At 41.8% G+C, this 26409-nt stretch overlaps 1 protein-coding gene across 1 annotated transcript in view; it reads left to right on the forward strand.

The window, feature by feature from the left end:
* Nucleotides 1-25695, forward strand: part of VCL (vinculin) — an 80109-nt gene extending 54414 nt beyond the window's left edge. The window contains exons 10-21 of the mRNA XM_075841849.1: nucleotides 445-620; nucleotides 1153-1343; nucleotides 2078-2277; nucleotides 2700-2828; nucleotides 2933-3082; nucleotides 3795-3903; nucleotides 4045-4347; nucleotides 5735-5859; nucleotides 9312-9497; nucleotides 18209-18412; nucleotides 22174-22278; nucleotides 23079-25695. Coding sequence (XP_075697964.1) covers nucleotides 445-620; nucleotides 1153-1343; nucleotides 2078-2277; nucleotides 2700-2828; nucleotides 2933-3082; nucleotides 3795-3903; nucleotides 4045-4347; nucleotides 5735-5859; nucleotides 9312-9497; nucleotides 18209-18412; nucleotides 22174-22278; nucleotides 23079-23225 — 2025 coding nt within the window. The 3' untranslated portion in view covers nucleotides 23226-25695. The remainder of the gene's footprint in view (nucleotides 1-444; nucleotides 621-1152; nucleotides 1344-2077; nucleotides 2278-2699; nucleotides 2829-2932; nucleotides 3083-3794; nucleotides 3904-4044; nucleotides 4348-5734; nucleotides 5860-9311; nucleotides 9498-18208; nucleotides 18413-22173; nucleotides 22279-23078) is intronic.
* Nucleotides 25696-26409: the final 714 nt, after the last annotated feature.

Consider the following 26409-nt stretch of genomic DNA (forward strand, 5'->3'; position numbering starts at 1 on the left):
GTTCACAGGCTTTTTTTGAATATTTTTTTCATATTCGTCTCCCCCCCCCCCCCCCCCCCCCTCTTTGAATGTGTTCTCTCCTATGTCTGGCTGTCGTTCGTTGTCTTTGTCGTGTTATGATTAGCAGACCAGGTCAATCTGTTCTTCAGAAAGTCAATTTAACCATAATGCAGTTATGGCTGACGTTCCTTTATTACTACCGCAGACCAGAATTCAGTTGTTACCGTCCAATAACTATGGAGTCGGTAATTAGAAATCGATTATGTTCTTTTTCTCCATGTACTTATTTATTGACTTATTTCTGTCTAGATAGCCTATTGCATAACCTTTTGAAAATTCTTTAAATAAACACTGATCTAACAAAAAATGTTTAAAAAAATTGAGGTTCACTATAAAGAGATGACTTTATTTCTTTACTGAAATGCATATTTTTGCTTCTTACAGAGCTGGCTTGCAGATCCTAATGGTGGTCCAGAAGGAGAGGAGAACATTCGAGCCATTCTGGTAGAAGCTAAAAGGATTGCTGAACTGTGTGAGGATCCCAAAGATCGAGAGGACATCCTACGTTCCTTGGGAGAGATAGCCGCTCTTACTGCCAAGTTGTCTGACCTCCGTCAACAGTAAGTATTAGTAACTAAGTGGTAGCTGAGGATATACTCCGCCTAGCGGATTCCTAAACTACTATATTGTGTGGGTTTCCTACTACACTTCAAGAACTCTGTCAATTGTGTTCCTATGAAATTGCATCAAATGCGAGTTTGTGTGTCTCTGGTTTGGGAATAAGGCCGTATTCACACAAACGGGTTTCAAATTTTTAGTGAAAAACAGCAGTTTTTCACGGCAGATTTGCATCTGTACAGGTCCCTTTTTCCCGGATCCCTCATAGACTTGGGTCTATTGAGGGATCCGGGAAAATGGGCAAATACAGGACACGATCAAAAACGGCCATGCGAATACCCCTATAGACGTGCGTTGATTTTAATGCAGCTGTGTGATGGCCAGTTATCCCTGTCGTGTGAATAAGCCCTTAGATTGTGAGTCCTAAATGCGACAGGGACTGTTAGGAGTGTTATGATTGCAAATATATATAAAATACTAGAAATAAATGGGTCGATGAAAAATATTAATATTTGCTTTCTTTTTTTAAACTAGGGGAAAAGGAAACACCCCTGAAGCACGTGCACTGGCCAAGCAAATTGCAACTTCATTGCAGAACCTGCAAACTAAAGTGAACCGTGCTGTAGGCAACAGCCGTCCAGTGAAAGCCGCCGTAAACATGGAAGGGAAAGTAGAGCAGGCGCAGCGCTGGATTGATAATCCTTCAGTGGATGACCGCGGTGTCGGTAAGTTAAATGAATAAACTTCCTACCTACATCCCAAATGTATGTACTCTAGTGGGTTTCTTAAATTCTGAACATGCATTCATGAAATCCACCACGCTCCCATCCGAATTCTTAGGGCTTGTCCACAGTAACGGAATTTCTGCTTAAACCAGCAGACAATCCGCTGCGGAAAAACCGCACCATTTCCTGCATTTTTTTTACTGCAGAAAATGGTGCGTGTTTTGCTGCGTTTTTTTCAAGTCTGGGAGATGGTGACATCACCTCTGAAAATCGCAGCAATTCAGTCCACTTTTCCGCAGCAGGAATTGACATGCTGCGGTCCGAAAAAATACGTACCGCAGGTTCATTTCAGGACTGAAATTTTACGCAGCGTGTGGATGACGTTTGCTCAATCACACCGACTTTGCTGCTGCTGTATTCCGCTGCATATTTTCCATCCACCATTCCAGACAGAAAATACGCAGCAATTCCGTTACTTGTGGAGAAGCCCTTACTGTGGTAATACACCTGAGTAGGTAGAGCAGAGGCGTGAGCTGAGATTTCCCTGGCAGAACTGACGGTCTCCTACCAGAGACCATACTGTAGCAATTGATGATTGCATGGGGCGCCAAGCATACGGACTTACCAAACGGCAAACTAAATCTACCACCCGCGTAACTTCCTGCTAAGCCTCTAATAACAATTATACTTTGCTACATTGTTTTATTTTTTTTGTGTTTCTATTTTATTTAAAGGTCAAGCTGCCATTCGTGGTCTTGTAGCTGAAGGCCGACGCCTAGCTAACTCCATGATGGCGCCTTTCCGCCAAGAGATGATGGCCAAATGTGACCGTGTGGAACAGCTGGCAGGGCAGCTCGCTGAGTTGGCCGCACATGGTGAAGGAGATACACCCCAGGCTCGTGCTGTAGCTGCTCAACTCCAGGAGGCATTAAAGGTAATTGTGCTTAAAGCTTTATCCGGGACGTTTAAACAATCTGCAGCAGGGCAACGGATGGTTTAAAATAATCTAGCAGATACTCACCCCCTCCCGTCACTCAAGTGCTAAGGTCCTGTTCACCGCCACTCTGCTGCCGGAAGCTCCTGCAGAGGTTTTGTGCCATTCATTGGTACGTAACTACTGCAGGAGCTTCCGGGATGGGAGCAGCAGGGGGGCACTTCATGGGGTAAGTATATGATAAATTATTACTTTATACCATCCCCTGCCCTGCTGCTGATCTTTAATAGTCCCAGATAATCCCTTTTTAATAGCTGCCCTGTTTTTTATTTTGGCTGACCCACACTTTTTTTTGTTTTTTCTTAACTATTGTTGATAGGCAATTAGGTGATTTACTATAATATTTTTTTCCTTTTTTAAAGGATCTGAAGTCGAAGATGCAGGAGGCAATGACACAGGAGGTGTCTGATGTTTTCAGTGATACTACCACTCCCATAAAACTCCTAGCCGTGGCTGCCACCTCACCACTGGATGCACCCAACAGAGATGAGGTCAGTTGTAACTTCTCCCACCCTGTCTGTGTCTGGAAGACTTAAGATAAATAATTTATATACTTTTTTTTTTTCTGTTTATTTGTTTTTAATCTTGGATGCAGGTCTTTGAGGAGAGAGCTGCTAACTTTGAGAGCCACTCAGCACGTCTGGGCGCCACCGCTGAGAAAGCGGCAGCCGTGGGAGCTGCTAATAAAGCTACCGTGGAAGGAATACAGGCAGCAGTGAAGACCGGCAGGGAACTTACACCACAGGTTTGGCTTAAAAAACATTTCACATTATTTATTTTTGAAAATCTTGACCTGAAGAATTTTTACAATTTTTTTTTTTGTATTTTTTTTTTCTGTAATGATGTACAAAGTGTTTTTGTAAAACAGAATATTAGACAGTTCTTTTTGTCTGACGAACACCCCGACTCCCCCTTGTTAAAAATAAAACCTATTAATAATCAAGGGAGAGCTTGGTCGGCTAGTGAAACGCTCTATATTAACGTGTTGTTGAACTCCATTATAGATATTCGATACATATCATTATTAAAAAAGTTTGCAGATTATTTATATTCTATTGATCCTGAGTCAGATCTCTTCCTTTCACCTAAAGAAAAGGCATGTGAATTACTGAATTTAGAGCTCACATCACCCAGCAGACCCTGCTGGATCAGTGTCTATACAGATCAAACTCTGCTGATCATGATGTCTGTCACATGTACACCCGGTACTGTTGAATAATCTGACGTAGAAAGTTTCCCAGAATGCAGTGCGTAAGGGATTATTATGAGGTTTACACGTTTGCGTTGTCATGTGATCGCGGTTTCTTCTACTTGAATGTTATCGAAGTATCCAATACTGGTCCTCTGAATTTTAACCATTTATGTCTGGAGATGCTAGAAAATTGGGTAACTTATCCAGTATACAGGTGTTGGAAATGATTCCTGTTTTTATTTGAAGTTGTTTGGATTTCGTATAGGTGGTGTCTGCAGCTCGCATCCTGTTATGTAATCCCGGGAACCAGGCCGCCCACGAGCATTTTGAAACCATGAAGAACCAGTGGATTGATAACGTAGAGAAGATGACGGGTTTGTTTTTACATAATCTGCATTATGACTAGTTTAGGTAGTGAGTTAATTTTATACATTGTTGCATTTTCTCTATATTGTAATGTAATATTCATCCTTTGTATCCCCCCCCCCCCCCACACATTTACTTTCATGTAACAGGTCTGGTCGATGCAGCTATTGACACAAGATCCCTGTTGGACGCATCAGAGGAAGCCATCAAAAAAGATATTGACAAATGCAAAGTGGCCATGGCTAATATGCAGCCCCAGATGTTAGTTGCTGGAGCCACCAGTATTGCCCGCCGCGCAAACCGCATTTTATTGGTAGCCAAAAAGGAAGTGGAGAACTCAGAGGATCCGAAATTCCGTGAGGCAGTGAAAAGCGCATCCGATGAGCTGAGTAAAACCATTTCTCCTATGGTCCTAGAGGCCAAAGCGGTAGCTGGCAACATCTCCGACCCAGGTAAATAATTAGAAGTTTGGATTTAAAGTGAACAAAACTTGTCTTTTAGGCGACTTAAAATCGATCTATATGTGGCAGATGTTAGGTCATGTTTACGGTTATTGTCATTGCTTTAAAATGTAAGAACAAAGAAGTAAGACTACTGTGAGTGCAATTTAGCATCCCACTACGCCTTGAGTTCCATCCAGCTCCAAATTGGCTTTTAAAAATCAATTTATGAATACGAGCAGCTCTGAGTAGCAAAAACACAGACACGTTACTGTATGAAAATGCTTCTACTTTATTCTTATCAGCACGTATATTTATAGTCCGACAATAACAAAATGACAATAACAAATGAGTCCGAAAGTTTAGATATAGTTCCACAACTCATTTGGCTCTTAGAGGGGCCGTTCCGTCATCTTCCCTATTATTTTCTGTGTAGTGTTTTGCACACGGCACTATGCCTTTAAAGTCCCAGAGCACCTACCTTCTAATATAACTAACTTGTACAAACATATAAGGATATAAGGTATACAGTAGGTATAAAACACTTTGGAAAAATACATTTCCTTTCACACTACCTTTTGCTGCCAAGTCTGCACTGGATAAAGAAAGCAAGTCATTTATATGGGAAATAGACGACTCACCAGGCGAATGGGGGATTAAGAGACCCCCTTTCAATTTATAGGGGTGGTTATCCGTGGATATGCCATAAATGTCTAAATTGAGAATAACCCTGTTTTTTAAGAAAGCAGCCACGTTCTTCTAATCCTATAGAACACTTTTAAAGAGCCCACATAATACTGCCATGTAGCGCCCACATAGTGCTGGAATTCGTTGTCAATATAATATCGCCATGCCCTGGTACATAGTGGTGGTTTTAAGATTTGGGTGACCCTTAGGAGAAAAAAAACCCCACAAAAAATGACACTTTTGGCCGGATAAATCTCGATCATTCCACTCCCAAAGTTATTCTTTTCTGTGCTCTGCCGTTCTGGAAATCAGTGGGGTGCTTCATACAGGCCTACACAGAGTTTTTCCTACACTGGTTCCTAGGTGGCTCCTGGCAACCGTCGCCATTGAGGAGCTGCCTGTATGAAGACCCTCATGGATTTTTAGAACGGTGTGGACCAGCGAAGTATAACTTTTTGGGGTAAAAGTATAATTTTCAGCTTTTTTTTCTAGAGGGTCACTTTAAGTTCAATCTAAGGTGATAAAGGGATTAATGATGATTTAGTGGTCTACTGTGAGAGAATAAATGTCACAAACTTCAGTCAACTTTTGGGAGCACTTTTATATCCTACGGCCTAAATAAAAATTTTCCCTTGGAATTCTTTTTTAAATGTGATGAGTTTTATGGGCCTGGTGTATAAAACTTTTAAATAAAAGTCTGTTTTGTTATCAGCTTTACAAAAAGGCTTCCTAGACTCCGGTTACAGGATTTTGGCAGCGGTTGCCAAGGTGAGGGAAGCGTTCAAACCACCAGAGCCCGAATTCCCACCACCTCCACCTGACCTGGAACACCTGAGGGTAAGGGGCATATATATATATATTTTTAATGTGATTACATAAATGTGTATATGTGTATATAATATATATATATATATATATACAGTGAAGGAAATAAGTATTTGATCCCTTGCTGATTTTGTAAGTTTGCCCATTGTCAAAACATGAACAGTCTAGAATTTTTAGGCTAGGTTAATTTTACCAGTGAGAGATAGATTATATAAAAAAAAAACAGAAAATCACATTGTCAAAATTATATATATTTATTTGCATTGTGCACAGAGAAATAAGTATTTGATCCCTTTGGCAAACCAGACTTAATACTTGGTGGCAAAACCCTTGTTGGCAAGCACAGCAGTCAGACGTTTTTTGTAGTTGATGATGAGGTTTGCACACATGTTAGATGGAATTTTGGCCCACTCCTCTTTGCAGATCATCTGTAAATCATTAAGATTTCGAGGCTGTCGCTTGGCAACTCGGATCTTCAGCTCCCTCCATAAGTTTTCGATGGGATTAAGGTCTGTAGACTGGCTAGGCCACTCCATGACCTTAATGTGCTTCTTTTTGAGCCACTCCTTTGTTGCCTTGGCTGTATGTTTCGGGTCATTGTCGTGCTGGAAGACCCTGCCACGAGCCATTTTTAATGTCCTGGTGGAGGGAAGGAGGTTGTCACTCAGGATTTGACGGTACATGGCTCCATCCATTCTCCCATTGATGCGGTGAAGTAGTCCTGTGCCCTTAGCAGAGAAACACCCCCAAAACATAATGTTTCCACCTCCATGCTTGACAGTGGGGACGGTGTTCTTTGGGTCATAGGCAGCATTTCTCTTCCTCCAAACATGGTGAGTTGAGTTAAAGCTAAAGAGCTCAAATTTAGTCTCATCTGACCACAGCACCTTCTCCCAATCACTCTCAGAATCATCCAGATGTTCATTTGCAAACTTCAGACGGGCCTGTACATGTGCCTTCTTGAGCAGGGGGACCTTGCGGGCACTGCAGGATTTTAATCCATTACGGCGTAATGTGTTACCAATGGTTTTCTTGGTGACTGTGGTCCCAGCTGCCTTGAGATCATTAACAAGTTCCCCCCGTGTAGTTTTCGGCTGAGTTCTCACCTTCCTCAGGATCAAGGATACCCCACGAGGTGAGATTTTGCATGGAGCCCCAGATCGATGTCGATTGACAGTCATTTTGTATGTCTTCCATTTTCTTACTATTGCACCAACAGTTGTCTCCTTCTCACCCAGCGTCTTACTTATGGTTTTGTAGCCCATTCCAGCCTTGTGCAGGTCTATGATCTTGTCCCTGACATCCTTGGAAAGCTCTTTGGTCTTGCCCATGTTGTAGAGGTTAGAGTCAGACTGATTCATTGAGTCTGTGGACAGGAGTCTTTTATACAGGTGACCATGTAAGAGCTGTCTTTAATGCAGGCACCAAGTTGATTTGGAGCGTGTAACTGGTCTGGAGGAGGCTGAACTCTTAATGGTTGGTAGGGGATCAAATACTTATTTCTCTGTGCACAATGCAAATAAATATATATCATTTTGACTATGTGATTTTCTTTTTTATATAATCTATCTCTCACTGGTAAAATTAACCTAGCCTAAAAATTCTAGACTGTTCATGTCTTTGACAGTGGGCAAACTTACAAAATCAGCAAGGGATCAAATGCTTATTTCCTTCACTGTATATATCTCGGATGTTTCAGCTCTGAAGCCTGCAGAGCTGTGAATGCAGCTGTGCACTACGATACAGAATGTAAATCATTTCTATATGATGGTGCTCAATGTACGCTTTGAGACAACCTTTTCATTCGTCACGGTGTCAGATCAGCTTATTGTCAATATTACGATGATTTCTTGATATTTGAGGAGTATTTATGGGGTCTTAATTCTTTCTTATGGAGAAAACATTGACAATCCGTCTGTATGAAGGTTTGATCCTGGTGTACAAACAATGACCCTTATTTATAATTGTATTTGCGCTTTTATTTGGTGCATTTATCTCAAAATAGAGGGAGATTTAGTAAGCTAAATGCACCAAAATTTTGGCTCAATTTGCACCCAAAAAATGCGTATATGCCTTGCGCCAGATTTATTATGTTTTAGACTGTTTTTTGGCCTCACTAGACCCTTTTCGAACAAAATATTGGTGTAAAGTAACCAAGAGGTGGCGTAAGGAATCGAAAAGTGTCCAGCAAGATGTGCCAAATCTATGACAACGCATGCGCCACGGTCATAAATTTAGTGCATCTTCTGCCTGGTCCAGTTTTAATGTCTCCATTTAAGACTTTTATAACGAATCTCGTTCATAGTGTCTAATCTGATGTGTGACATACTTAATAACCAAGAATTTAGTCCGAGAATTTAGAGCCCTTTGCAACATTCATGTCCGTTTGTAAAAGTGGAATTGTGTCTTGACAAACACCTTGCCCGTCTGGGCACCAAATAAACCTCCAGCATTCCTCACCTATGGTAAATCAGGAATAAAGTGGAGCAGATCTACTAATACAGGCTGAGATTTAGACCGTGTAAACTTAGACAAGAAGTCAGAAGATGCATCAAATTCAACACAGCGGTGAATGCTGTATGATAAATTTGGCAAATCTTACTTGACCTTCTAGACGCTGCTCTTCTTCTTATGCCACCTTTAATTTGGCTGAGTTTGCGGAAGAATTTTATGCCAGTCCTTTTTGGTGCGTCTTAAGTCACGCCCCCTTTCCACTAAGCCATGCCCCTTTTCAGAAGAATTTTAAAAAGTTTCTGGTGGGGTGCAGATATTTAGTTTAACAAGAAATACCCCAAACTGCACCAAGATGCGCCAGAATCTGACGCAACTTATGACACATTCAAGCTGCAAACACATTAGTACATCTGTCCCGGTGTTCCCTGGATCCGGCTTTTCACACTATCCTTGTGTGGATTTCCAGGCTCTGACTCTGAATTGCATTTACTGCAGCCCTAAATAACCCAGCAAACCCACTTGTACTGACCTGGTCTAGAGGAAACCCCATATTGGTGCTGGGAGGAAATGGCAAGTCCCTCTACCAGTCCTACCTGCCATTCCATAGAAATCCAGTAAGTCTGCCCGGAAAGCAGAGTTAACAAAAAGCCTCAGTAAAATAAGTTTTGTTGAGAAACTCCACTTTCCTGGATTCCTGATCTAGCCTAACCAGTGAGAGCTACACCCCTTCCAATGCTTTCCCTGCCACAGGCCTACAATATAAATATATATCTAGATAGATATTTATTATTAAGAAGTCCTAATCTAACCGGAGAACTGGAGACCAAACTAGGAGAGGGCACCACCAGGATCCTCCCATGAATATGGTCAACAAAATGAAGGAGCTTGCGGTACTCTATCAAGCGCCCGTGCCACTGGGGTCTTGTATATGCCATACATTTAAGATGGACATACCAATGGATCATCCCGTATTTCCCGTTACTTAACCTTGTATTTTTTTTTTTTTTCAGTTGACTGATGACGCAGCACCTCCAAAGCCCCCACTTCCTGAGGGTGAGGTTCCACCTCCCAGACCACCACCTCCTGAGGAGAAGGACGAGGAGTTCCCTGAGCAGATGGTGGGCGAGGTGGTGAATCAGCCAATAATGGTGGCTGCAAGACAGCTCCACGATGAAGCTCGCAAGTGGTCCAGCAAGGTAAAATTCAGCCGTTTGAGAAAGTAATTCTGAAAATGAGTAGATGTATCCAACTGACCAGTCACATCGTAGCCTGCCTATGTTGAGAATTGATAAGGGTATATTTACACGGATGAAATTTGCGGAGCAATCTGCCTCAAATTTCTGCCGCCTATTCATTTCAATGGGAGTTTGGCGCTTAATCTTGGGGCGGATCCCATTGAAGACAATCAGAGGGAATCATTTTTCTGCTGACGGCAGGAAAAGTTCTGCCGCGAGATCCGCCCCTCAAAATCCACTGTGTGAACAGAGCCTATTAGTCAAACTACAAAAAGTATTCTTTATGTAAATACCAGGTTATTTGACATGTTCTATACTTGTTTTTTTTTAAATATTATTTTCATCTCTAGCCAGTCATTCATGTATTCTTCAGAACGCATGAAATGTACAGGTCTGAGGAAGAGAGGAGCATGTTTAACTGCCTGGGGTTATTAATTCACTAATTCTGACTCTTAGACGTGGATCGTGTGAAACGTGTGAGATACTTGGTACATAACTGAAAGCTTCCTCATTGAATATAGAAGGAATTACATCTAGCGGTCCAATGTAGTTTGAAATATTCTATATACATCGTTACGGTCACCTCCTACAAATATATTTCATGTATCGGTACCCGAGCAAGGGACAATAAGGCTGAGTTCACACAGGGTGGATACGCTGCGTAGAGGTACACGGCATATTCGACCCCTGTGGCCGCGGGGAAATTCCGGGCGAAAAACAGTACCAAATTGTGGTGCGGTTTTTTCCCCCAGAATGTCCAATGGGGAAAACTGCAGCATTCAACCGGCCTGCTGACAGGCCGGCCTCCTGGGATGACGTTGCAGGCCATGTGACCGCCGCTACAGCCTGTGATTGGCTGCAGCGGTCTCCTGGGATGAAACGTCATCCCAGGAGTCCGGCCCTCTGACGTCATCCAGGCCGGCCTCCTGGGATGACGTTGCAGGCCATGTGACCGCCGCTACAGCCTGTGATTGGCTGCAGCGGTCACATGGGATGAAATGTCATCCCAGGAGGCCGGCCTGGATGACATCAGAGGTGTATATATATGTGTGGAATCTCTGCGTTTTTGTGTTCGCAGCGTGTGGATGAGATTTCTTGAAATCTCATCCACTCCTCTGCTACTGCATTCTGGATTTTCCGCAAAAAAATACGTTGTGGAAAATCCACAGTATTTACGCCACGTGTGAACTAGCCCTAACGGTCAAGGCTTAGCTGTTCCTTTTTTCACATGTAGCAAAGATGTTTTTATTCACAAAAAAGGCCTGTGCATCTTATTATGTTTACATCTGCGTTGGAGGCTCCTCGGATTCAGTCAGATTTGACTACAAAAATAGCGCTGCATTCAGTTCTGTTTTTTTCCGTCAAAACGACCCGACACCTTGGAGGAACCTGATGGGCCCTATTGTAAGACCATGGTGTCCGTTGTGCAATGTGACCAGTTATACTTCGTGGTTTCCGTAACGGCAATCTCCACGCAAGTGTAAACGGAGCCTTCTGAGTCACCAGACCCTCGTTTTCTAAGCATACAAGCCCAGAGGAGAATGATGAGACCAAACATGAATATTGGCTATACAGTCGGCATATGTAACCGCGGACGTCTTTGTAATGCAGCGCTATTCCATTTTCTGCTATTTTCGCATATGTTTTTAATTTGTTTTGAACCCTGTGGACTGGTTTTCTACAGAAAATGAATGTTTATTAATATATCATTAAAAATGTGTAATTCTTTTCCGAGGGGTTGTCTTTTCATTTAAAGAAAAATAGGCTACACAGCAGGAAATGTGATGAATTAAAAATCATGATCATTACTCACCTATTGACCCCTTGCCGTCGCAGCCATTTTTTTTTTTTTTTCTTTGACCTTTTTGCGCTCCAAAAGCCATAACATTTTTATTTTTCTATCGATCTAGCCATATGAGGGCTTGTTTTATGCGGGACGAGTTGTTGCACCATATAATGTACTGACTAGCGGAGACCTAATTCTTTGTGGGCTGGGTCAATTCAGCCATTGTTTTTTGGTTCCGTTTACAACATGTTAACTTTACTAGTTTATGTTTTACTGCTTTGTTAAAATAAAATAGTTTTGTATCCCCGTACTTTGAGACCTATAACTTTTTTGTATTTTTCTGAAGATGGAGCGTTGTGCAAGCGGTATGTTTTTTGAGGGGCGAGCTGTAGTTTCTCTTGGTAGATTTTTGGGTACATACGACCTTTTAACTCCATTTGGGGGGGGGGGGCTAAGATGACCAAATAAACAGCAATTCTGTTTGATTTTTACGACTTGCATACTGCGGGTTAAATAAATACTTTTATTTTTAGGGTCATGCTAATACCAGTTTATGAATTTGTTTATATTTTTTTTTAAATAACAAGTGATCGCTGGTACAATATAATGCAATACTTATGATTTTTACCGGCTTGTTATTGACCGCGACATCCAAGTGGTTAAATGGCCGGGATGTAACATACAGCCGACACCAGCTGGGTATGGAGTGGGCTCAGCCCATAACCCCGCTCCATACTTCCTCTTCCCGACTGTGATGTACGGATATGTCAAATGTCAGGAAGGGGTTAAATCCCCCGCTGTTCCAGTGCCAATGCTCCGGTGGTCCCCGTCCGTCTTTGCCTAGTTGATCAGCGAGTATGTGCTGTACTTCCACATATGACCGCAGCAGCCAATCACTGGCCACAGCCGTCTTGTGATGTAGGGTATGTCATCACTGACCGCAAGGTGAACAAAGTCTGACAGGGACCACCGAGCATCGGCACTGGAGCGGATGGAATAGGTGAGTAATGTATGTTTTTGTTTTTATTATTTGATCACATTTTCTGCGGTTAGCCTGTTCTGTTTTTCCAAAACTTCCGGACAACATTTTTAAGGCTGGTTTAAGAAGACACTGATGTGGACACACATTAATATCCTTATGGCTGCAAGATCTGGACCTGGACACTAAACTTTGATCACCATTAACTTCTATGGTTATCTACATTCAGTCCAGATAAGCTGCGCGGGATCCGAGTGTTGCAGTGGTAATACGGATACTAATGTGTGGCGACATTAGGGCCCATAAATCTGGCCTAACTGACACGTTTCAAGGCTTACAATATGTGTTTTTAATAAATGATTGCAGCAACCTACATAAATACTAAAGTTCTGTTTTTGATTGACCTCTTGGATCCACTTGTCTATGTATTTTTGAAGTCATACCCTTGATTTAACATGCAAAGTTTAACAGTGTCTCTGCCTAAGGGTAAAAACTCAAGTATTTACAGACACATGGTTTGGCTTCAGGTGCCTTCAACCCTTGGCCCTCCTGTCCCACCTCTGCTTTGGTACTAACCTGTCCCCTTTCTTTACCCCTCCGTGCCCTCCCAGTCACCTGGAAGCCCTGCTCCCACTACTCCGCAGGGTAGAGAAGCCGTTGTGTCTGAGGTAGAGCAGGAGCGTGAGGAAGAGGAGGCGTCAGTGGAATTTGCCCTCTCCTCTGACATTGAAGATGATTATGAGCCAGAGCTGCTATTAGTGCCTGAGGGGCAGCCGGTAAACCAGTCAATGCTGGCCGCAGCCCAGTCTTTGCATCGGGAGGCTACAAAATGGTCCAGTAAGGTACTCAATGGTTACCACGTTCTGCATCCTCCACCCTGCCATGTGCATCCCACCCCTCTCCCTCCATCCATGACACGGTTTGCGCATCCAGACTGCGCCAAGCTGATGTGTCGCTGAGTGTGATATTTACTCTTGCCGGCTTGTGTGAGCCCATGTATGGCTATCCGTCAATATTGGCTTGTCTGTTTTCTTGTTTTTTTTTCTCATATTCAGCTGCGAGTCGTCTACTGATGCTTATTTCAGATTTTTTAGATGTCCTATTTATAAAAAAAAAACGTTGCCTTTTAGGTTACAGGTATACAAAGGCATTTAGATGCTCAGGTCTTATACAAAGAAGCGAGAAGAACTGACTAGTATTGGCAATAATTTCTTAGAGGGGCTTCAAAAATATCTTGAGGGCCGTAGAAGAAGGGGCAGTAATCTGTTATGGATGTGAAGATATAGATTTCTGTTCTTGCAGTACATCCGAATAGCAGACTTTAGCGATACCATGTAATTAGTTGAAATTAATATGAAGTAAAATTCCTCTAATTTGGCATTTTATATCAAAATCTTATTCTGGGCTGTTTTTGTGGAGGTTCTCTACCATCGGAGGTCAATTTGACCATTTTCTATGACTATCTGATAATCTGGGTTTTGCCAGGTCCTGTTAATGCCAGATTAAAGTATTTTTACTGTATTGTTATTATAAATTTGCACCATCGTATTCCATAGCTCGAGGGATAAAGATGTTCTCAGGGTAGATCTTTACTGCTCCTCTTACATTCGCCTACATTATATAAAGTAGAAGCCATGGAGTGTAAGCAGTCCGTTACAGATGATACCGATGTTCTGCCTGCTGCTCTCAATGTTTCACAGATTGTAAATCCTGTTGGCTTACACGGAGAACAGTCGCATGGCTTGGAATGGCAGTGGTTTTCAAAGATGTGTGTCTTGTTTGACGCTGCGCAATTTCGGAAATGATTGGTCTATTAGATTGGTCGATAACAATACAACAGTTACACTTGGCAAAATATTGATTGCCCCGATGGGATTGGGTGGGGTAATTTTTACTATTGGGATCCTCTTTTTGACATCTTTGCAGTGTAATAATATAATTCTCTCCCGAAGAAAATGTTTGAAATTAATGAAGCCGAAAAAAGGCGCTCTGTAGTGTATGTTCCTGTAGAAGGCGCTCACCTTGGGTAGTTATGCAGATAGTCTTTAGAAGCAAGAAGCTGTGGTTCACTGGAGTGGGTCCAGGGATAACTATGATCTGCAGACATGCGTGGACAAGACCTGCTGGTGTTTAACCCAAACCTCTTTCCAATATAAAAATGGCTACGTGGTAAGTGACTTAAAGAAGCAACAGATCTGGTCCCGAAACAGGTTCTGCTCTTAGACCTAACTGGCAAGAACAAAATGTCCTGGTCTGCTATGTGTTGCATATTTATATCCTCATTAAAATCATGACTAGGGTAGAACGGCTTTCACACTCCAAGCAGGTAAACAAGTCGCTAAAAATACAAAAAGACCCGATAGTGTATTGATCGCAGTGGCTTTTGACCACAATGGCACCGAAACAATGCAAATAAATTAGAGAAACCGTGCCACTCTGGTCAGTTGTGTTTGTGTCTGTGTCATCTCCAAGTTGTGGTAAAATTGTGGCATTACTGCTACTTGCGCCGCAACATGCAACTTTTTTCTCTTTCAAAAACATTTAAGGCTTTGTTCACATCTGCGTCAGGGTTTCGTTTACGGGTTCTGTCGGAGCTTCCCGTCAGGGGAGCCCATGAAAGGAACCCTGACTGTTTCCGTTTGCATCACCATTGATTTCAATGGTGACGAATCCGGTGCAAATGGTTTCCGTTTGTCACCATTGTTTAAGGGTTCCATCGTTTTGACGGAATCGATGCCGTAGTCGACTGCGCTATTCATTCCGTCAAAACGTCGGAACCCTTAAACAATGGTAACAAACGGAAACTATTTGCACCGGATCCGTCACCATTGAAATCAATGGTGATGTAAACGGGAACTTATTATTTCAGTTTGGATTCCGTTCATGGGTTCCCCTGACGGAAAGCCCTCGCGGAACCCATGAACGGAGCCCTGACACAGATGTGAACAAAGCCAACGTCGCCTTGCGGGCACTGGAAAAAAAAAATTCAACCATTTAAATGAGTCCAACCATGTGGTGATCCCATGGAGCCTGGTCCTTCGTATTGGTACCCTATTTGGCAGTACTAGTTATAGGCTAGCCTTTTGTGACATTCATGATCACTTCACTTTCTAGCAAGGGTGATATATAGAGTACAGTTATTTTAGGGTTTTATTATTTATATTAGGGGAAATCCAGGGCTACGTTTCTTATCCTAAATTGCATTGATTTCCATGGGCAACAAGGTCAATTTTCGGAGACCATTTAAGTACTTAGGAGCCGGTGTTGCTGCCCTCTCATATTCGTTTTCACTGTACATCGAAGTTCTATTATGACCCATTGTCATATAATGGAACAAAAATAGAATACTGCGATTTATAATGACTGTTTTAATTTATACATTTTTGTTACTATATCCAAAATAATATTAAAATGCTAAATGAAATTGGGAAAAAATAATATAACAAATCACTTGAAGAAATTTCTACAAAATTAAAACTTTTTACTTATATCGTCCTTAAATCAACACTGATCGCAGTGAATAATAATAACCAATTTGTACTGGGCCATAGGCGTAGGGGTCAAAATATTTTACTGGACGTAACCATCATTGTGTAATGTACACATGTGTATAGTCAGCCAGCTTTATTCTCGAAGAATAGACACGACGCTTTTTTATTTTATTTAAAAAATAAAAGTCCAGAAGAGTGGAATCTATTTTAGATGCAAAGGGTGGGGGAAGGGGGAACTCCATATTAAAACCTATGGGATATCATAAAAGCAACTGTAGGTGATGTGTGTCGGTGTCCCAATACTTTTGTCCATATAGTATAGAAAGAATTTTGGACACTGTTGCCTTGCCTTTCAAATTTTAATGGTATGTTCACGCCTGATTCCCGCAACAGCTGTGAAAAGGATGAATGTAAACCGAAAAGCACCACGTGCTACAAACAGAGTGTCATAATGATGGCGGCTGTGCGAAAAGCACGCAGCCGCGCATCATATGGTGATGATACACGGAGCTGCTAAGTGTCTTTTGCGCACGCAAAACGCCGCGTTTTTTGCGTGCGCAAAACGCACACGCTCGTGTGAATCCGGCCTTAGGCATTTTTGTGGAGCTTGGTCACCCACTGAGAACACCCCTATTCATGGAAGTGTTGCTATCAAGCCGACTGACTAAACGATTTGGTGTCAATTAATCTTTATACACATGTATACATGAAACAATCACCATGGTTATGTCCAGTAAAAAAAAATATTTTGTGTTTTTTTTTTTTTTAAATGAGGTTATAAGTAAGTTATATTTTATTAGATAACTTTGTGAGATACTGATTCATCAAACGCTTTCCCTATGAGAACTTGGTATGAGGTATTTGGCAATGAAACTGGAACTTTCATGCAACGTTCGTTACTTAAAGAGAATCTGTCACACCTTTCTCCAGCAGGTTTGTTTTTCCATGGACCCCCCCCCCCCCTCCCCGTTCCAGAGATATGGCACTGTTGTGTTGGCTCCCTGTATGCTAATTTGCTGTAGTTAGCCAACAGGGTGGGAAGTACCCTCAAGCTGCTGATTGGTCAGCATCAGAGGCAGGGAAGCTAGCTCCGCCCTGTTTAACTACAGCAAATTAGCATATAGGGAACCAACACAACAGTAGGCCAGATCTCTGTAATTGGGGGATCCAGGAAAAAAAGAAAAAAAACGCTGGAATCAGGGAGACAGCGCTATTCAGATCAGTTAACCAGTTCAACTTATGACCCAGTGACAGGTCCTTTTTAAAGGAGTTAGCTTTATATTCATTGTATAATGAAAAGTTGTTAGCTTTATAATATACTTTTGTTTAAATTTATAACTAAAAAAAAACACGTTATACATTTTTTATTATTTAACTAAGTTTATATATAAACCAATAATAAAAAAAAACCTTAATTCAAAATGATATAAGATCTATATGAAACCCTGATGAACTAGCTCAGGAGTGATTGTATTTCCTATGAACATGGCGCTGAAGTTCTTGGCGGTGATTGCTTTCTCGGATAACCGTGCTTAACCTTTATTTAGGGGTGTTGACTTCAGACCCTTCCACTTTACACCTAGTCATACATCTGCCTTCAGTCGCTACCAATGCATGAGAGTAAATGCTGTGTTTGGTACTAACAGCCTGTAAGTTTGCATACAGTGCAGTTTGGCAAGAGAGCGCTGGTGTGTAAATGGCTTGCTGTCTATATGCTATAATAAAAACCACTGAGGCTCCATTCTACTGAAATGCCTAGGCGACATCTGTACCCGTGCACACTTATGTATGTATATTGTCCCTTTCTGTGTTGCGTGTCACCGATTTTAACTATGTGGTGTTTGAAAAAAAAATTATTTGTTTTGCATCACAGGTAACTTCCATCCTGCAAGCCTGACACTTATTCATGGTGTCTCTCAATGGTTTTTCTTTAGCAGAGTCATAAAAATTCTCATGTTTTTATTATAAAGATTTGTATTTGTTCAAAATGCATTTGTCATGTCTGGTGCCACTTTAAAAGTGGGGGGAAAAAAAACGGACCAGCCATAAAATGCCAAATTAGACATCCAAATTCATTTACCTATCAGAGAGGGTACTGAAATCTCAATCGGGCATAATCTACTGGAATGATCTCCTATCTGTACATTGCCTATTGAGTAAATGTTTCGGGCCCCATCTTAAGCCACTGAGAGCACATGAAAGTACAGCACTTTTAATATTCCATCTGTATTATTTTGCTAATGGGATATAGAATATGGATCTATTTCTGTTTTGATGGAAAATTACAAAATAATGCTTTGGACCTTTATCTTCCAAGGTTACTTTGCCCATTGCTGACTTTTTATAAGAAATGGGTGACCCCACATAGTAGCTGAATGGCCTTTCTCTGACGTGTACTCTGTTTCCTCCGTTGCAGGGTAATGACATCATCGCAGCAGCTAAGCGCATGGCTCTGCTCATGGCAGAGATGTCTCGGCTCGTGAGAGGAGGCAGCGGGAACAAGAGAGCACTAATACAATGTGCCAAGGACATTGCTAAAGCTTCAGATGAGGTGACAAAGTTGGCTAAGGAAGTGGCTAAACAGTGCACAGATAAGCGGATCCGAACTAACTTGCTTCAGGTAAATGGTCATTTCCACTTCGGTATTGACAGTAACTTGGAAACTGTGTGTAAGGGTCCTCCTACACATCTCGGCATGGGCCGCGTATATGAGCCCCGATCAACGAGACAGCTCGGGATAAAAAAAAAATAAAGGGGAAGGGAGAACTAGTGGGGAGGTCGAATAGACAAATAGAAGGGGGCGGAATAATTAGTTAAGAACAGCCCTGTGTCGTTACGTAGGTCAGTGAGGTATCGATACAGGACTGTGTGCAAACTAACTCTCGTCCACGAGCCGGTGTTGAAATAAAGACTCCTAAAATGCAGAAATTCCGGCCAGGCAGAGGAAGGGAGAATAGGAAGAAATGTGTTCAGATTTAATACAGAATGTATATTATGAACTTTCTTCAATATTTACATAGAGTATTCGTTCCAAAATGTTGTGTCCCTTGGAAACCCCTTTAACCCCTTAATGACCAGGCCATTTTGCACGTTAATGACCAAGGATTATTTTTTGTTTTTTCATGGTCGCATTCCAAGAGTCGTAACTTTTTTTTTATTACGTCGACATAGCCGTATAAGGGCTTGTTTTTTGCGGGACGAGTTGTATTTTGTAATTGCACCATTTTTAGATGCTTACAATATATTGATTAACTTTTATTAACTTTATTTTAGGAGAGAATTGAAAATAAGCAGCTATTCCAGCATTAATTTTCACGTTATAAATTTATGCCCTTTACTATGCAGCATAAATAACATGTTACCTTTATTCTACGGGTCGGCACGATTACGAGGATACCAAATATGTAAAGGTTTTATAGGTTTTCCTACGTTTGCACAATAAAAACCCTTTTAGAAAAAAATTACTTGTTTTTGCATCGCCGCGTTCCAAGAGCTGTCATTTTTTTATTTTTCCGTCGATGTGACCGTATGTGGGCTTGATTTTTGCGGGCCAATGCGTAGTTTTCATTAGTACTATTTTGGGGTACATAGGACTTATAGATTAACTTTTTTATTTTATTTTTTATGGGGGGAATGGGAGAAAAGAGAGAATTTTGCCGTTGTTTTTTGGACGCCGTACATCCGGCGGTTTCATTAATGTGTTCATTTTATTGGTCAAGTTGTTATGATCGCGGGGATACCATATATGTGTATGTGTTATTTGTTTTGACACTTTTACTGAATAAAACCACTTTTTGGGCAAAAAAAGTAGTTTTATTTGATTTTGACTGTAATTATTTTATTTTTTTTCAACAAACTTTATTTAACTGATTGACATTTTTTTTTTAAGTCCCACCAGGGGACTTCACTATGCGATGTGCCGATCGCATATATAATGCTTTGGTATACTTAGTATACCAAAGCATTATTGCCTGTCAGTGTAAAACTGACAGGCAACCTGTTAGGTCATGCCTCCGGCATCGCCAAACAGGCAGTTGCGGAAGACAGACCTGGGGGTCTTTGTTAGACCCCCGGCTGTCATGGAAACCCGACGGCGACCCGCGATTTGTTTGCGGGGGCGCCGATCCGGTGACAGAGGGAGCTCCCTCCCTCTGTCAAACACATTAGATGCCGCTGTCACTATTGACAGCGGCATTTAATGGGTTAAACTGCCGGAATCGGAGCGCGCTTCGATTCCGGCAGTTGCAGCAGGAGCCAGGCTGTGTATAACAGCCGTGCTCCTGCCGCTGATCGCGTGGGTACACTGGCAGTACCCGCGCCATCACAGGACGGATATATCCGTCCTCCTGCGCGAACTAGCAGCTGCTGAGGACGGATATATCCGTCCTTCGGCGTTAAGGAGTTAAGACTAACTTTTACCTTCGTTTCTATATAACACATAATGCAATAGAAAATATTAAAGGGACATTTCCATGAAAGTTTTTTATTTTTTATTATATCACATAGTAGCAAACCATATGTGACTACTATAATGTAATTTAAAAATGGGTGGTCGGTTTTCTTGATATTTGCTTTTGAGTTACCACTGGACTGCACAGTGTTTGAGTCTCCTGGCCGGTCTATTGAAGTGTCTGCCCAGTACCAATTGGGATATTCGGAAAGGAGCAGTGACCATGCCGTCATTTGTCAGGATATCTGTCCTCCATCCTTCCTCTTCACCCGGTTTTTTCCTAAGACGCTCTGAATTCTCACCGGATCGTGGGGAACCAGTGTTGAGCCGACAGCTGCCCACGTATACTATAGGTCCATAACAACAGTGGGAACCACGTCTATTATGGGTCTGTGAGTGACGTTGCATGAATCTATTTGGTGTCTGCGGACCCTGGTGATATATACCGCTACACAGATGGTGACTGTCCTTATATTCGTCCATAAGCCTCTGTTAGGCTTCGTTCACAACATCTGCGTCAGGGCTGCGTTCAGGTGTTCTGTTGGAGATTTCCGTCAGGGGAACCCTGACTGAAACAAATAGAAACCATAGGTTTCTGTTTGCATCACCATTGATTTCAATGGTGGCGGATTCAGTGCAAATGGTTTCCGTTTTGTCTCCGTTGTGCAAGGGTTCCTTCGTTTTGACTGAAGCAATACCGTAGTCGACTGCGCTATTCATTCCATCAAAATGACGGAACCCTTACACAACTAAGACAAACGGAAACCATTTGCACCGGATCCGTCACCATTGAAATCAATGGTGATGCAAACGGAAACCTATGGTTACCGTTTGCTTCAGTCAGGGTCCCGTTCTGACAGGAAGCTCCGACGGAATGTCAGAACGGGACCGTAACGCAGATGTGAACAAAGCCTCGCCCTGCCATTTACAAGGTTGAACCCTCTATGCCCACTGCTAGAAAAGGACACTATTTTGTAATTTTTAATTGTATAGTACTGCCAAAATTAAAAAAAAATAATAATATTGATGTAAGTACTGATGTAAGTGTCCCGGTCTTAAAAAAGTTTTCTGCCTGGTGTCATATGAAAGATTAGAATCTCCTCTTTCATAAGCCACCAGAACCGCTGTTGTATGTGGTCCACAGCCTGAGATATGGCTATTTGAAGTGATCCCCCTTCCCTCCAGCCTCAGTCTCTCACACTGTGTGAAGCAGCTTCATGCTGATTGGACAGTGTCAGAGGCTGTGAGGAGGCTCCACCTCAGGAGAATCACTGGTGTTGACACCCACTTGTGTAGTATAGCCTCATTTGCATATGAAAAAAAGCTCATAACTTTTAAAATAGACGTTTCGGGACACAATTTTCACTATCATTATCGGTGTGACAGCGCCCATTAGATTAGATAGGAGATAGAGCATTACTAACTAGTGACAGATCCTCTTTAAATTTAACAAACTGGGCCTGTATTCTGATATTGGAGCTGGGGTTGCAGTCATGAGGAATCTCCACTCATTTGTTCTCCTTTATTTGGGTAAGAGAAGTACAAAAAGGAAATACTCGTAAACACCGTTCATTAATGTACTGGTGAAAGTTTCCTTTAAAGTGACCGTTTATGTATAGTCAAGTCAACTTCATCCATAAGGCCTCAGGGACACAACCTCCAGTTTGTATAGAGCCACTTACAGAAGTCCATTGGACCTGACTGTACAGACATTTTTTATTTTATTTTTGCTGATTTGGTTAAATTTACATTTTTTTTTTTTTACCTATTTCTGTTTTGAATGTAACATGCTACAATCCATATCTAGTGAATTATGGGCAGGAAAACCACATAATGGTCATACCTTATGTAGAAGTATCGATCATCCACGGTTACACCAGTCGTGATTATAAAACGTTTTCAGAGATTATTTTCTTCCCTGTATATTGCAGGTCTGTGAAAGGATCCCGACCATCAGCACTCAGCTAAAGATCCTTAGTACGGTCAAGGCCACCATGCTGGGAAGAACCAACATCAGTGATGAAGAGTCCGAACAGGTAAGATGAGGAAACCCCCCAATTCCCACGTGATTTGTGTGTCCCTTGTCATTGACATCCGTCCATGTATATTTATCTATATAGTTACTTAGTACGGTATAGACATATGTCCAACCAAGGGATGGGAGAAAGGATAGAACTTTTTTGTTTTACCCCTTTTGATCCAGAGGATAAAAAAATGACGACTTCTCAGAAATATATTCGCAAATATGTTCCAAGGTCCATAGCATATTTATTTATGTGGGATTCCCCTTTAAGAAATATGCAGAAAGTGGAGGTGGTTCTATATGTCTTGTGATTACTCCATGTCTTGAAAAAAATCCAGATAATATAATGAAGCAAAACTCATTTCTTTTGAACGCTATTCATTTAAAAATTTTCTCGTTGCACTATGACTTTTTAGTCTATTGATTTTATGTTGTTTTGTTGCTTTTTATTTTTTTGTTTTTTTTTATTAACAAATGTCGTCCTAGAATTGTCAGACTATTATTTGTATCATAAGACCTAGTCCTGTGTTGTTTTGAAAATTTCAATCGTTTATTCTCTGTTGGCGCCATTCACATGGGGCGGAATTTCCATCCAGACCTTCTGCAGCATTTCCGCATGATAAATTGACAGTCTTGCAGGGCAATTTCCGCATGTATTTTCTGCTAATTTTTCCGCACTGTGTGGATGAGATTTGTTCAAATCCACAGGCACTTTGCGGCTACTGTAATACGCCGCTAAATTTTTGGACGGAAACTCCGCAGCATTTCCGTCCGGTGTTCAGGGGGCCTAAACTTTTTTCAATTCCTTTGCAGGCAACAGAAATGCTTGTCCATAATGCACAGAACCTGATGCAGTCTGTCAAAGAGACTGTGCGAGAGGCCGAAGCTGCATCCATCAAGATCCGTACAGACGCTGGATTCGCACTTCGTTGGGCCCGTAAAACCCCATGGTACCAGTAATCCCTTCTGAACGGAATCCAATGCTACACTCCGTATTGTACCAAGCACACTAATACCGTGGAATTATACAGACTGATGTGGAATTCAATATCTGCATGAGCCTCGGGATGGTATTTTTTTTTTTTGCTTTTCTTGGGCTCCTGCATCAGTAAATTGCTTAATGCACTGTTCTTTTCATGGACCTTCCCCAGGGTGCGTCTCTTTACCATTGAGAAACCTCATTATAATGTTTGCTCCGGGAGAGACCAGTCCAATACACCAGTTACCATAACCTGATGTTCATTTTCAATTCACCTGCGTACATACTCTCTGCTGCGCTCGGCGTCACTATCCGCACTATACTGGCGTCACTATCCGCACTATACTGGCGTCACTATCCGCACTATACTGGCGTCACTATGAAGTAGAACACTAAGAAGCGATTTATCCATCCTAATATTCTTTGGTGCTTTCGTGATATTTCCTTCTGTAGGGTTGACCTCCCCATTATCCTTGTCCTTTTTTATTTTTTCTTACACTATGCAGAGAAATGAGACATTAAGTGTCCTTTTTAAGTCGGCGACCTGTATGTATACTTAGCACTTCTACCTTTTCAGCAAACAGTCACAGTGGGAGTTTTGCTGTTTCCTTGTTTTTTTTAACAGGAGGTTAGTAGAATTCTACATAAAAAGTTTGCTCTATGAACGTGCATTTCTAGCCGTCTGCACAGTAAAGCCGGACATCAGAGGTTGCAATGACGTTTCTACGGGCATCATTGGCACACTGAGACCTCAGCCGCTCCTGCACCAGCCAGCTATTGTATTTCCCAGTAAACCTGTCCTTTATAGGGATTACGCCAGGTCCTATTTACAAACACCATTTTAGGACCGTTACAGCGTGTCCGGTTATACGGTAGTGTGCACAGGGGCTGATTTATGCCGTTCTGTGGCGTATAAGATTGGTCACTTTGTTGGTGATCACTATTTGGTGAACAGATTTCTTACTCTCTGCCTTGCTGTCTGCATCTTTTCTCCTAATCTGAAAGGTAACTCCCTTATTCTCTGCGCTGCCGTGACTTTGACCGGGTGACGACATAGGGCACATGCTTGTCATAATTGAATGCTCAGAGTTGCTTTGCGGTGGTTTCGTTTGCCCACACAAAGTTGTACCACTTTAAATCCATTTAATGCAAATAAGATGATTGGTTTCCTACGAGATTTATTGTGAGATCTACCATTGGTTTGCTCAGTCGGTTATTCGTCAGATTATAGAATAGTCGTCACGTTGGTGAATGGCATTTGGGAGCAGTGATCCGAGTTAAAGTAATGTCCAATATTCCCTATTTACTTATGCATATGTACCATTAAATGTACGTGCTACTCCTTGTCTAAAAAAAACTTTTGAAAGATTTCCTTTTGAACACTATTGCAGGTCGCATTATGTTACGCCTTTACTCTGCCTTAAAGTATAAAGAGCGTTCAGTAGTGACACATGTCACATCTGTAGCCACCGGCGGCGTCTAATACCATAACATGTAGGAATGGACACCGTCCTGGAGGAGAATGTTTCTTCAGCTCTTCATTGTGAATGTTTCCATCGCGTTGTCTTTTACATTATGACAAGATGTGCACATAAGCCGCAACGCATCGGAACGATCTCACGAAATTGTACTGTTGGCTACATCACGAGAAGATCCTCCATCTTCAGCCAACTTTCGCATTGTTCTGGTGTACGGTTCTTATTTACACTGTGTGAGCCAAGATTGTTTTTTGTTTTTTTACAATGTGAACAGAAAACGCCATATTGCCTTGTATCTCATGTTAACCGAGTATTCGTTCAAGCCAAAGATTTATTCTATTTTCTTTGAGAACAATTTAGTGAAATGAAGACTGTTCCTAGTTGGTTCCAGTTGTGACATTTGTTGTAGCCACTCCACGCCATCGAGCATGCACAAGTGTTAAACCGTTTAACGATTATGTTGGTCAATCATTTACTGTTAAGGCCAAGTTCACACTAGCGTTAATGTACGATTACCTCTTGTCCGTCAGAGGAAGAGAGGATCGAAAGATTAAAACGGAAAGCAACGGTTTTGATTTCAATGTTAATTATTTTGTTTCAGTTGTTTTCCGTTTCCATTTTATTTTCTTTTTTTGACGGAAGCAGAAGTGCAGTCTGCAGAACTTTGTTTCCGTAAAAAAAACGGAAACCTAGCGAACGGAGACAAGCGGAAAGTAACTGAAACAAAAGAATTACCATTGAAATCAATGCTGGTTCTAACGGAACCGTTGCTTCCTATTTAATCTTTCTGTCCTCTCTTCCTCTGACGGAACAGCGGTAAATGTATACGAATGCCAGTGTGAAAGAAGCCTAAGAAGGCCCTTCAGCGCATAGGACAAAGGAACAACCACTCTGCACAACGTCCTGGGATGCGTTGTTTGTTTGTTTTTTTCTGTCCGTACAAACCAATAAATAAACAAATTGTATACCAAAAGTTAGTTGTGTTTTTGTCTTCTTTTATACATTTTGTATCAGATCTTAAAGGTGACCTTAAGTTCGTTCTAAACTGAATGTGTCTCATTGGAAGCTATTAAATGTAAAGGGTTTGTCCACTACCAGGCAACTGATGACCTATCCGCCGGATATGTCATCAGTATATGATCAGTGGGGGTCCAACACCCAGACCCCGCACGGAACAGCTGCTCCGGGCACTGGATGTCCATGCTGGAAGCAGATTGCTCCGGTCATGGAATAGCGGCCGAGTTGCAGTACTGTATTCAAGTGAATATGAGCAGAGCAGCAGTCCTGCAGCACGGCCGCTATGCAATGCATGGAGCCAACTGCTTCCAGCTCCGTACATTGCATACTGTGCCATGACATCCAGTGCCCGCAGGCAACCGGAGCAGCTTATCTGTGCGGGGTCCGGGTGTTGGACCTCCATTAACTTCATTACCATATTGACATTTCTAGTGAGCCGTGCACTAGACTGCAATGCCTAATGTTGATCTGATTATTGGCAACAATTGACTCACTGACTGGTCTGAGGAACTGTTGTTGTGTGTACGGTCACGTACAGATCCTTCTCAATGAATTAGAATGTCATCAAAAAGTTAATTTATTTCAGTAATTCAATTCAAGAAGTGTCTCTCATATATTCTATAGATTCATTACACAGAGGGATCTATTTCCAGCATTTTTTTCTTTTAAT

This window comes from Rhinoderma darwinii, chromosome 11 (genome assembly GCF_050947455.1).
Source record: "Rhinoderma darwinii isolate aRhiDar2 chromosome 11, aRhiDar2.hap1, whole genome shotgun sequence".
Classification (NCBI taxonomy): domain Eukaryota; kingdom Metazoa; phylum Chordata; class Amphibia; order Anura; family Rhinodermatidae; genus Rhinoderma; species Rhinoderma darwinii.